The 13,904-nt window shown below is 36.8% G+C and overlaps 1 protein-coding gene across 18 annotated transcripts in view; it reads left to right on the plus strand.

Annotated features, from left to right (window-relative positions):
- Positions 1 to 13,904, plus strand: part of zormin — a 361,202-nt gene that overhangs the window by 238,022 nt on the left and 109,276 nt on the right. For 11 of the 18 annotated variants that reach the window (XM_073982035.1, XM_073982031.1, XM_073982037.1 and 8 more), the window contains 3 exons: positions 2,504 to 2,710; positions 2,855 to 3,015; positions 3,571 to 4,833. In XM_073982035.1, coding sequence (XP_073838136.1) covers positions 2,504 to 2,710; positions 2,855 to 3,015; positions 3,571 to 4,833 — 1,631 coding nt within the window. The remainder of the gene's footprint in view (positions 1 to 2,503; positions 2,711 to 2,854; positions 3,016 to 3,570; positions 4,834 to 13,904) is intronic. The other 7 variants (XM_073982044.1, XM_073982040.1, XM_073982043.1 and 4 more) reach the window with 1 other exon arrangement.

The raw sequence follows: 13,904 nt of genomic DNA on the forward strand, positions 1-13,904 counted from the left end.
TAGATGAGGTTCCAATATGGACTCAATCAGTCTACTCCTTCGGGTACCTCCCACACAGCTCTCGAATCGCTTTGTTTTTTGTTGTAACAACTTGTACTCACTGTCCCCCATACGACGGTACAAGTTTCATCTAGAGCAAGTACATACTTCCTGAGAAAATAGCCTAAAATGCAAAAAGCCCCTATGACGCCGTGTTTAGTGGTTGGAGCGCAAGATAACTCTAGAACGGATCTCCAGACTCGGTTCAAAATTTGGCCTTCATAATATTTTGTCCAAACTTAGTATAAGTTCGAAGATAAGCCATATCGGTCCACACCTTCAGGTACCTCCCCCACAAAAGTTTAAAAATGTTCGGAAACATTGTGCGCACGAAAACTCTTGAAGGGAGTGTTCCATACTTGGTCCATACTTTACACATACTAATACATCTGCCATGTGTATGTTAGGTTTGAATATGGGATATATTTGTCCACTTATTCGGGTACCTCCAACACAAAATTTTGGATAAATTCACTTTAAGACCTGCTGTCGAATAACTTTGATTTCTGTTGAAGCAACTTGCATTCACAGCCTCAATTACGACGGTAAATGCTTTTTATACCCTCAGCCTTTAGGCTATGAAGGGTATATACACTTTCATACGGGCAAAATGTGCCTCATCGAAATAATGGTTTTAGACCCCAAGTATGTTTGGACGAAATGTGTTTCAGACAATTTGGAGTCGATTGAGCAATGTCCGTCCGTCTGTCTGGCTGGCTGGAGCGCACGATAACTCTCGAAGGGATGAACCGATTCGGTTCAAATTTTGGCTTTCGTAATATTTTTTCCAAACTTAGTTTAAGTTCGAAGATGAGCTATATCGGTCCACTCCTTCCGGTACCTCCCCCACAAAAGTTCGAAAATGTTCGGAAAATTTGTACGCACGATAACTCTTGAAGGGTGTAACCGATTTGGTCTATACTTTACCCATCGTGGAGCGTGTACCAGACTTAGATCAGGTTTTATATGGACTCAATCGGTCCACTCCGTCGGGTACCTCCCACACAAAATTTTGGAAAAGTTCAGTTTAGGAACATCTCTCGAATCGCTTTGATTTTTGCTCTAGCAACTTGTATTCACTGCCCTCCATACGACGGTATAAGTTTCATCAGGGGCAAGTCCATACTTCCTGAGAAAATAGCCTGAAAGTTGCAAAAAACCCCTATAACACCGTGTGAGGAGGTTGGAGGGCAAAATAACTCTCGATTCGGTCCAAAGTTTGGATTTAGTAATATTTTATCCAAACATAGTTTAAGTTCGAAGATAAGCCATATCGGTCCACTCCTTCAGGTACCTCCCCCACAAAAGTTCAAAAATGTTCGGAAAAATTGTGCGTACGATAACTCTTGAAGAGAGTGGCCGAATTGGTCCATACTTTATACATCCTAATATATCTACCAGATATAGATCAGGTTCAAATATGGACTATATTTGTCCACTCCATCCGGTACCTCCCACTCAAAATTTCGGATACATGTTCACTTTAAGACCTGCTTTCGAATCACTTTGATTTTTGTTGAAGCAACTTGCATTCGCTGAAGTTCTAAAAAACCCCTATGGTACTATATGTAGTGGCTGGAGATCCATTCTTTTTAGTATCTCCTCCGCAAAACTTTTGATATTAAATCCTAATCAACATTTTTGTTAGTTCAAACGCCCGTTTTTTGGAAAAAAAAATTTCAATATACACAGGCTGAGGGTATATCTCTGTCGGCAAAGCCGACTGATACTTTTTTACTTGTTCAAACTTAGTTTCAGGTCGAAGATTGACAACAACTTCCTAAAATGGTATGCACGATATCCCTTGAACGGGCAACCAAATTGGTCCAAACGATGGATCTCCTAATATTTTGTCCAAATTTAGTTTTACTTCTGAAATGGCCAATATCGATCTCCTCTTTATGTTACCTCCCCCACAAAAGTTCAACAATTGTATCGACCTGTCCGTAGATGAGAGTTTTAATCTGTAGGCTGAGTGTATAACTCTGTTGGCACAGCCGACTGATACTTTTTTACTTGTTAAAATTTTAACCGAAATGGCTGAAATCTGGTTCCAATATAATTTAGGGTATACAAAGTCGACCCACCACTTTACTTGTTACGAAGAACATTTTTATACTCCTAAGCCTAGGTTAATGAGACTATGTACACTTGAATACGGCTATGAGACTATGTACACTTGCCTCATCCGACAATGTGGAGTCAATTAAGCCCTAATCCGTGCGTCTGGGCGCTCGATAACTTTCGAAAGAATTAATCGATTTGGATCAAAATTTGTTCCTCGAAATATTTTTTCCAAACTTAGATCAAGTTTGAAGATGGGCTATATCTGTCAACTTCCTTGCATGTATCCATAGGGAGCCATATCACTAGTGTTTATTAGTACGTAATTTTTATTCACCTACACATGCACATGCGAACGTCTTTCTAATCAACTATTGTATTTCTTGTTTTCTCCTTGCAGAAACCATTTTCCCTCCTGTCTTTGGCAAGCGTTTGCAAGCCCAAGTCATGAAGAAAAATGAGAAAATCGTCATGGAAGTCGAGGTTACTGGTTTACCCGCACCATCGGTCGTCTGGATGAAGGACGACAAACCGTTGGCCGAAGCAGGTTTATCACAACATAGACTCCTTGAAAATGGCAACAGTCATACATTGATCATTGAAAAGGGTAAGTATGCTGGAAGCCAACAACAAAAACAAATTGTTTAGATATACTCTCAAGAGTTCCACTTATATAACCTAAAAAAACCATACAATTTTAATTATTAAACTAACCTCCCACAATTATACAATATACACATTTCTAAAACAGGCCAAATTAGCGATTCTGGCAAGTACATGGTCAAAGCCACCAATGCCGCTGGCGAAGCCAAGAGCATAGCGGATTGTGCTGTTCTGGAACCAACACCAGAACGCATGCAAGAGGTAGTCAAGACAGTCGTCTATGAGAGACCCGATGCATTCACCACTGAAGTAAGTTTGAAATTGAAAAGACACAAAGCCTATCGATATATAAAGAAATGAGAGAAAGCGTAAATATGTTATTTTTAGCATAGTTTTTTTTTCTTTATATTTTTTTGAACTTAGTTTAAGTAAATAATTTTTATATAAAATATGATAAATTTACTGCTGAAACTACTATCTTACTATGGTAAAAAAAACACTTTTTCTTTATTTTTATTCTTTCATAAAAAAATGTGCGTGTTTTTATTTTAAACATGCACCTGGGTATACTAATAAAAAAATTCCCTCTTAATGAAACGATCAACAAATATTTGAAATATCTCAATCAATGTCTGAATGTACCAAAACAAAAACCAAACCCACCGAATTTGGATGTGTATTTCCTGAAAAATCCAAACAACAACAACACCACAACAAACCAAACCTGGATTCCTTTACAAATAAACATTAACTGTAACAACAACAAACACACAACAACCAACAAATCAACTTAACATTGTGCTTACATCCGTCTTTGTGTGTGTGTCTTTCTCTCACTCTCTGTAACTGCCACCAACTTTATAGTTTAACAAGGAACCACTGTCGTTTGAATCCCAACAAATCGAAAGCCAAAAATCAAGCGACAGGCATGGCTTATCCGAGTCCAAGATTATAACTGAGCATCGTTGCACCACCGAGGCAACAATGCGTCTAGAACATAAACCCAATTACTCTGATTTGCCCGATCGCCTGACCAGAACTAATGTGGATGTAACCGATCACAGTAGCACACTGCCAACAACTAATCCCATGCCAGCAACACATTTCGGTGGGGTAGCCACTCCTTTCCACCCTTCAGCGCCAGCAGCTGTTGCAGCCGCAGTAGCATCGAACCCCGCCAAGCCTCATGTGACCTTTGTGGATACAAATGACATGGAACCCCAATGTGTGATTGACAATGAAGAGAAGAAAACCTCATCCTTTGAGTATTTCAAGAAAATCGATAAAGTCATACAAAGTGGCACTCAGCCCGTTCCCCTAGCCAATCAACAAGAAGATGAAGAACCTGTCGAAGATCGCACTTTAAGACGTGGTTCACCGCCACAAATGTGTTTTGTTCCCAATACCGAAAACCAAACGAAACCCAAAAATCCCCCCATCAATGAAAGAATCAAGCAATTGGAAGATATGCCCGTCAATACCAAAGAACCCCCACATGGTGGTGTACCAATATTCCCTCCCAAGCCCGGTACACCTAAACCCTCGTTGGAAGGTTTACGTATGGAAAAATTGTGGAGTCCCAGTGCCACACATGCCACCGGTTTGGGTGGCAGCAGTCACGATTTAAGGGCTCCCTCATTGGTAAATCAAGCCACAAAACCGGCCGCTCGTCCCAAGACACCCATTGAAGATATCGATTTGCAACCAGGCACCCCACCCGAAATGTGTTTTGCTCCCAAGGGTCCCCAACTACAGCAACGCCAATCTATTGTCGAGACCATGGAAAAGATAATCGAGGAGAAATTGATACAATCAAGACCCTCCAATGTCTTGCCACAATCTGTGCCCACCGTATTACCCCTAACGCCCACCGATACACCACAACAAGCTCCGATCTATAAACCACCCCCGCCAGTTGTTCCCAATAAATTGCAAACACCCAATGAAAGTGATTATGAAAGTGATCGCTGGAAGTGCAGCGGCAGTGAATCCGATGAAAATACATTACGTACCACATTCAAATCGTTCCAGGCCCCCATGCCCAAAACAAATGGTTATGCAGCGGATACAGAAGACAAACAAGAATCATATTCGACAACAGAGAATCGTTATCATCATGAAGATAAGGTTGGAATTAAATCACATACATACACACATAATTTTGGAATGCAATTTCCTTTTTGTCTTGCGTTATTGCTGCTGTTTTTGTTTTTTGTGTAAAAAAAAAATAGGAATGTCCTTAGTTCCTTTACACTGATTCTGTGTTAAATGTTTTGAATTTCAACAATCTATGTTTTTTATGTGGAATGGTAGAAATTTTGATTGAAATTTTTTGTACATATTGAGAAAAATATTTAAGTATATTCTACATTGAGAGCAAAATTATTAATTATGAAGCAGAGAAGGGGTTAGAGGGAATAAAATGTGTGGTATATTTACGATGGAGCGTTATAATTTGGTACAGAAGTTTATTTTATTCCTAGGACGTTTCATTATCACATCGTAAAATTTTGGTATTTAATCTTCCTTGGGGCTACAAAAGCTTGACGTGTCAGAAGAGCTCATGGCCAGTTTCTCTAAGACAGTTCGAATTCATATTCGTTCGAAGGACTACCAAACTCCTGTTATTGTACACAATTTCTGTTTGATTGTGAAACATGCCGTTAGTACTTTTATATTTTTTTTTCCATCTTACTTCGATGCAATTCGTGGTGGAGGGTATAAAAGTTCGGCCCAGCCGAACTTAATTTAATTTTTGAATAGTCATCTGTAGCTGTTTCAGTAAATCGGTCCCATGGTGCTACCTGCCAAGTTCAGATTCATAATTCGGGAACTATTAAAAATTCTTCTGGAATCGTCAAAATTGCGAGATTTGTTTTGCGTGACCCTAGTTAGTAGGATCAATTTCGTTAGTGGATTACTACTCCGACGGTGGATTACTTTGCGACAACATCTGCCGGGTCACAGTCGGTTAACAAAAGTGTACATCACACTGATGTTAAAGTTGACAGTTGTGCCTAATACACACATCCTTTTATACCCTCCACCATAGTATGGAGGGTATATTAAGTTTGTTTTTCCGTTTGTAACGCATTGAAATACTCATTTGCGACCCTATAAAGTATATATATTCTTGATCAGGGTAAAATTCTAAGTCGATCTGAGCACGTCCGTCCGTCCGTCCGTCCGTCCGTCCGTCCGTCTGTGGTAATCACTCTAGCATCCACAAAAATGGAGATAGGACGCTGAAATTTTGGGAAAATGCGTCTTTTGTTTGCAGGCAGGTCAAGTTCGATGATGGGCTATATCGGTCCACGTTTTGGTATAGCCCCCATATAACGGTACCCCCGATTTACGGTATTTTGACGTTTTTAGCTACATTTTCAGACCGATTTGGCTATAATTTGACATTTAGGGTTCTTAAGTATCAGTAAACTTATATAACAAAAATTGTGGACATAGGTCCACGTTTTGGTGTAGCCCCCATATAACGGTACCCCCCGATTTGCGGTATTTTTACGTTTTTAGCTATATTTTTAGACCGATTTAGCTATAATTTGAAATTTAGGGTTCTTAAGTATCAGTAAACTTATATAACAAAAGTTGTGGACATAGGTCCACGTTTTGGTATAGTCCCCATATAACGGTACCCCCCGATTTGCGGTATTTTGACGTTGTTAGCTACATTACCAAACCGATGTAGCTATAATTTGACATTTAGGGTTCTTAAATGTTAATAAACTTATAAATTAGAAGTTGTGGACATAGGTCCTCGTTTTGGTATAGCCCCCATATAACGGTACCCCCCGATTTGCGGTATTTTGACATTTTTAGCTACATTTTCAGACCGATGTAGCTATAATTTGACATTTGGGGTTCTTAAAAGTCAATAAACTTATATAACAAAAGTTGTGGACATAGGTCCACGTATTGGTATAGCCCCCATATAACGGTATCCCCCGATTTACGGTATTTTGACGGGTTTAGCTACATTTTCAGACCGATTTAGCTATAATTTGACATTTGAAGTTCTTAAATGTCAATAAACTTATGTGACAAAACTTGTGGACATAGGTCCACGTTTTGGTATAGCCCCCATATAACGTTACCGCCCGATTTCAGGTATTTTGAGAATTTTACCACCAAGTTTTAACCGAATTATCTGTAATTTGAACATTTGACATTTGAAATTCTTAGTGGTCACCACATCTCTCCACCAATCATTGTCAAGAAAGCCCCCATATAACGGTACCTCCCGATTTTCAGTAATTTGATGATTTTAGCTACAATATTAAACCGAACAAGCAGTAATTTGACATTTGAAGTTCTTAGTGGTCACAACACCTCTCCATCAAAAATTGTCAACATAGGTCCATGTTCGGATATAGCTCCCATGTAACGGTACCTCCCATTTTTCAGTAATTTGGCAATTTTAGCTACAATTTTTAACAGAACTAACTGTAATTTGACATTTGAAAGTTGTAGTGGTCACCACACATCTGCATCAACAATTTTCAACATTGCCCCAATATAACAATACTTCCCTATTTTCGGTACTTTGAGGATTTTACTTAAAATGTTTAACCGAACGTAGGTCCATGTTTTTGTATAGCCCCAAAACAAACCTCCCGATTTTCCGTACCTTACTAGGCGTTTACACAAAGACAGTATTGGCAAGACAATAGCAAAGGTACAAACCATTTTCACCAATACATTCATACTATTCTCTATACATATTTAAAAATTTATAAATATATTTGTGAAAAAGGTTTGTATTTTTGCTATTGTCTTGCAAATACTGGCATTTGTAAACGCAGGGTTAGCTTTATTTTCTGGACGAACTTTCTGTAATTTGAAATTTAAAAGTCAACAAAAATTCTGCAACAAAAATTGTTCATTTAAGTTCATATTTTCGTATAGCCCAGATACCTCCGAACTAGCTGTTAATGACATTTGAAGTTCCCACGTTATGTACCGATTTTCGATATTTTGAGGATTCTAGCTAAATTTTTTAACCGAATTAGGAGTTATTTGACATTAAAGGCTCCCATCAAAAACTGTCAACATAGGTCCATGTTTTATTATAACCCCTATATAACAGTACCTCCCAATTTCTAGCCCACCAAAAATTGTCAACAGTTAGATATAGGCACCATAAAAAAGGGCCTTCCGAATGAAGCATTTTATGTACATTATCTGACATTTTAACGTACTCACTTAAAGTTGGGGACAGGAATGAATATTTTATGGTGGAGGGTATGAAAAGTTCGGCCCGGCCGAACTTAATGCTTTTTTACTTGTTTTAAGGTTTGTTTTCTGCTTTATACCTCAGTCTGTTCATTAAAATTCGGAGTACATATTCCACGTAACAAATGGACAACTTTTTAGTATTTCTGTTATAGTTTCTTATTGATCTTTCTATATCCTCAGACTTTGATACGATCGAAAATGTACCTAATCGAAATAATGGTTTTAGACCCTAAATACGTTGAAAACAAACAGGTTTCAGATATTTTGAAGATGATTTGTGTCAGGTTAGATGTTACTCACCCTAGCCCTCGAAAAAATGTAACCGATAGGTTTCAACCTTTGTATATAATACTATTTTATTTTAAGTTCGAAAATGGATTTCCTTCTCCTACAAAAATCTTTAAAAAAAACGTCACTCAAATGGACCCCAATTAATTTTTAACTGTGTTAGCCGCTGTGGTCCCAATTACAATGATATTGTTATTTTCATATGGGACTCTCATTTTTTTTCTCATGAATAAAGCTTAAAAAGGAACCAAATGTCAATTAACTAAGAATATGAATCATATTGACATACTTCTTTCGGTTCCTCTCCACAAAAAAATTCAACAATTTTGGCTTAAGAGCAGTTCAAGGGTGTTAGAGAGAGCATTGTTTTGTAAGTTATAGAGCAGTTTTGAAGTACGGATAACAACGACATATTTTTTCGTCTAGAAGTCCATACTTCCTGAGCATTTGTATTGGCAGAGAATTTTGTTCGTGTAGCCTACCTTTGTTTCTTCCATAGGTCAGAAAGTTGAAATATCGGTGATTTCTGAAAAAATCGAGACATTCGCTTGCCAGATAGTGCTAACTAGCTAGTGCATACATCTTATGATCGTATGGCCACTGTTCTTAAATAGTTTAAGCATCGACTCCTGCACTCCAGATCGGGGTCAAAAGATCCAATACAGTTTTATACATTCTAACAGTTATATTGCACAATAAACATTAAGTCTGTTTGTAACAAAAACTTTCCTTATGTAGAGAGAATTTGTAACCATTGATAGGATGCTGATAAGAACCAAAGTGAAATTAGGCCTTATGACAAGCGTTGTGAATGACGGCCACAATGACCGTTGGGTATTATGTCTGATCGCCCTACTGCCTAGACCACATTCTGACTGAGGGATCAGTAATTCAATACCATTGGAATTGGTTCTGTAGCATCTTTTTTATGGCAACATGAAGAATTAGTCTCTTTACAGTCTAAGTACGTTACCAGAGTTTCTTATGTCTCTGCGGGTCGCTTAAATCGTTTGTCTGATGTTTCACGTTTTTGAAAACAATATAGGATATCACTCTGGGTCCTTCACAGAGGAAAAAAGTGAGCACAGGCGTGCACAATATTTTTTGTTTTTCTTTTTTTTTACCATTTTTTGAATCTGACCACGAATGATTTCAATATGAACGCATGCGTGCTCAATTTTTAAATTTCGACCACATTCGTGCTCAATTTGAACACGGTACGTTGTCAATTCCTGAAAACGTTGACAACATCTCGTTGTCAAATTGACAACGGCATGCTAATGTCGACCACAAACGGTGTTGATACACTATCGACAACGGATGTGGTCAGTTTGACCACGCATGGTGTCATTTTTTCTTTGGGTGTTAGCGAATGATTTGGTACCAAAACCATGGTACGTCCAACATAACCAATTGATGTCAGCGCAATGTTAATGTATTGACCACTTCCTGCAAACAGTCGTTAAATGGTTTGGGTACCAAATCATTCGCCAACACCCAAAGAAAAAATGACACCATGCGCACAATGTCGCAAGTTCATATTAACTGTGGCCAAAAATAGAAGGAGTTGTCGTAGGTGCATCAGTTTTGGTACGCATATCTATTATTGACTTACAATCTTCAGGACAAAAAATTGGGTTGGTCGGTCCCCGTTGTGATATAGCCCCTATAGAACCGTACCTCCCGATTTTCGGTATTTTGAATGTTTTAGACACAATGACCAACCGAAAGTATTCAAATTTTGTGGTTAGTCTTCAGCAAAGGTATCAAACATTCCAACAGAGAATTGTGGGCTTAGGTCCACGTTTTGATATAGCCTCCATACAACGGTGCCTCCCAATTTTCGGTATTTTGAAGATTTTAGACTCATTATTACACCGAAATTGCTGAAATTTGGTATTTAGTGTTCGTAAGGGGCATTATGCCTTCACCTTGAAATTTGTCTGCATAGGTCCACGCCTTCATATAGCCCCCATAGGACGGCACCTCCCGATTTTCGGTATTTTGGCGGTTTTAGCCTGATTATCACACCGAAATGGCTGAGAATTGGGTATTAAGTCTCCGTTGGGGGTCTTATAACCTTCCACCAGAAATATGTCGGTATAGGTCCTCGTCTTCCTTTAGCCCCCCATAGAACCGTGCCTCCTCATTTTGGGTATTTTGAGTGTTGCCTCTTGCCTTCATATATGTGAAATTTCCTTTAACCTCTTTTTTTTTTTGACCGATTAGTGGTCAAAAAACGTTAAATTTTTTGTAAAAATTCGAATTTTGATTTTCGATTGATTGATTTTTTAAAATTGATATTTTTTAAATTCTCTCGTTTTAAAGCAAGATTATTAGGTACTTACTAAGCCCACAAAAATATATGATCGGTTCATTCGTTTTCGCGCTATAGCCAACACCGCAAAACGATTTGTTAAAAAAGGGGGTATCCTCTTAGTGAGGTGGTCGCTGAAAAAGAGAAATGACACATTCGTCTGCAAACCTCTGCAGCTGAAGTACTCACTTTTTACTACTCATACAGCAAAAAATATCGATATACACTTTTATACAATTTTTTCCCACTCCACTCAATTTAAAATTTGGTTCAGAAAATTATTAAACTTAGTAATACATGTTTGGGTAAATGTAAACACCATATGATTCATATTTACATGCAAACAAAAGTGTAGCCAAGTTTATTACATCCCAAGAGAACTTAGGAAAGATTTTTGCAGCGATCATTACTTTTAAATTTTAAATATTAACGCATAATATAATTTATTAATTTTAGAAAAAAAACACAATCAGTACCAAAATTCAGATTCTTCTTAATTAATATGTTTTCTATCACTCCCCATCAATAAATTTGTTCAACGAAGTATTTAGTTTTTATCATTTTGGCCACGGTCGTGACACTGTGTGCTGTGTAATATGATTGCTGCTTTCCGATATTGTCTTATAGTACTTTATTTATAACAATGAATCGGGTGCGAACCTTTCCTGCAAATTGTGTTTTATAATTTCATACCCGCGCCCCACTAGGTAGGGATGGAGTTAAGCTTTGTTTATTAGATGTTCCGTATATAACAGTTGTGTGTGTTTCGGAGTCTGTATCTCGGAACATTTCTTGTATTTTAATACGTTCTGCCTTTAGGCCAAAAGTACGACCAAAATATATATAATCGAAATTTGGTGTCGATTTAGCCCTGTTCGTCCGTCTGTCTGGCTAGAGCAAGCTGGCTCTCAATTTGGTTCTATCAATACTTTGTCCACCCATACATATATCAACTTGTAATATGGATCACTCTTCCGATACTTCCCCCACAACTATTATACGGGTCAATCGATTTGGTACAACATTTGTTTCTCGTAATATTTTTCCAGGCATAGATCAGGTTCGAATATGGACTATATCGGTCCACTCCTTCTGGTACCTCCCCCATAAAGTTTCAAAACTTATCCCGGAAGTCCAGCTTAAGATCATGCCTTGGATCGTTTTGAAATTTTTGCAGCATTTTCTTGTCACGGTCCCTATTGCGACGGAAGGATTTTTTTCGTGGGCCAGGGTATATTTCCTGAGATAATCGGTAATCAAAAGAGCTGACTAACTTCGGTAAAATCTTTTCACATCGTAATATTTCTCCCAAACGTACGTTATGTTTGAAGAAGGACTCTATCGGACAACAGCTTCTGGTACGTCCCTCACAAAAATTGATCGATTGCTTGAAGATTCTTTCGGTACCGTTTAAATGATAGACTAAACAACATTTTTCTGCTTCTACATAATTTTGATTGATTTTGCTCTCACAATGTAGGATAACTTAAATAAATGTTTTCTACGAACATATTTGTATATGTAATATAATATCTGTTTAATGTTTTTTGAATGAGAAACAATGTGTGTTTCTTTTTCAATAATTTACAATTTAATAATACACTACACAAACTAATATGTATGTGTTAAAAATTATATACACACACAACACTTGAGAATGATTTTCCCCCAACTACTTCCCTTACCCTTTTCCTTAAAATATATGTATGTTTAACACATTCCTTTATCACATCCTTATATTGTTCAATGAATTTAATGAATGCTTAAAAATATGACTAATTTTTTTAATGAATGTTTATGGCTCTTAACAAAAATATTTAAGAGCCACGGTCCGTAAATGTCGCGTAGATTGAGTTATGTAATGAATTTCGAAAATTCGAATTTCCATAATTATTATGTATATAATTTTGTGTACTTACTTATGTGTCTACTGGAATTTTCGGGGAATGTTGAAATATTCACATTATTTTTTATAAATATTTGTGTTTATAATAATTTTAATTAATCTGTTCCAGAAACCTGCAAGACCCGCATGTTATAGAACAGACAAAAATGTTTATAAATATATTATATGTAAATTGTTTTTAATACATCATATAACATAATATTTGTTAATATTACAGATTAAAATAAAGAAGAATCGAACGAACAGACAGCTGTAAAAGAATACAGTACACATATTTTAGAAAATAACGATAACAACTATACTGTATATGAAGAATAAAATAATATATTATATATTAACATACATATATAAATATTTAAAGTACACCGTACACCTGTATTATTCTATCTAACAGGCTAAAAATAATGCTGTATACATCAAAATAAACACATCCTTATTATCTAATTAAATACATCAATTGACAGTGTGACTCTGAACCACGAATCACCCAACGTTTCCCTAAAAAATTGACCACTTGGGATATATTTGAATATACATATTAGCTGTGCCTTTTTACTCCGCATTTAATAACAGTTGTTTGAATAATTTCTGTTATAGCTCAAAATATTTCACTTGTAATTGGAAAATTCTAATTGAATTTTGAAATAATTATAGCCTGTTCCACTATGACAATTTGAATACAAATTAGTTCGAACTACTACCAAACTTCTGTTTTTTTTTGGAAAATATTTGATTACTGTTTTCAATTAAACAAAAATATTCTACACCAATAGAAGTTTGATCGTAATTCGAACGAATTTGAATTCGAATTGTCTTAGAGAAACAGACCATTACTAAAGGTACAGTCACATTAGGCAAATATTTGATCCAGCGAACGGCAGTGCGTGCTTACTGAGAGCAAGTGAGCATAAATTTCAATGCACTGTTTACGCTCACTTGCTCCCAGTAAGCGGTAGTGTGCGCTGGAGCAACTATTTGACTAATGTGAACCTACCCTAAGTAATTAATTTTTATATTTCCATTACTATTGCCCATCAATTTGGTTGCAATTCGGATTGTTCCATTTCTTAGTCCCGATTTACATTAGGCGAGTTTACTTGCAGCAATTTTTTTCGTTCCTTTTTAAACTTCCCTTTTGCATTTATAAAAAGGCAATTCTGTTCCGACAAGTTTTGTTTTCAAAACAATGAAAATAATGTCAAATACGAAAAATATAAAAGGAATTGTGGGTACGAGAAATTGTTTTCCATTTCCATTCCCCTTCCGTGTCTCTCCTACAAACGGTGACTTGCCGCAACTAAACTTGCCTAATGTAAATTGGGACTTATTCGCATAATAATTTTAAATAATCAATCAATTTTGTGTTTTCAATTTAAAATGTCAGTAATTGCAGTCAAAATTTCCTTTTATTACATTTGAAATTCGAATAAAATAAAA

Source organism: Musca autumnalis, unplaced genomic scaffold (genome assembly GCF_047663935.1).
Source record: "Musca autumnalis isolate F117 unplaced genomic scaffold, ASM4766393v1 scaffold_4, whole genome shotgun sequence".
Taxonomy (NCBI): Eukaryota; Metazoa; Arthropoda; class Insecta; order Diptera; family Muscidae; genus Musca; species Musca autumnalis.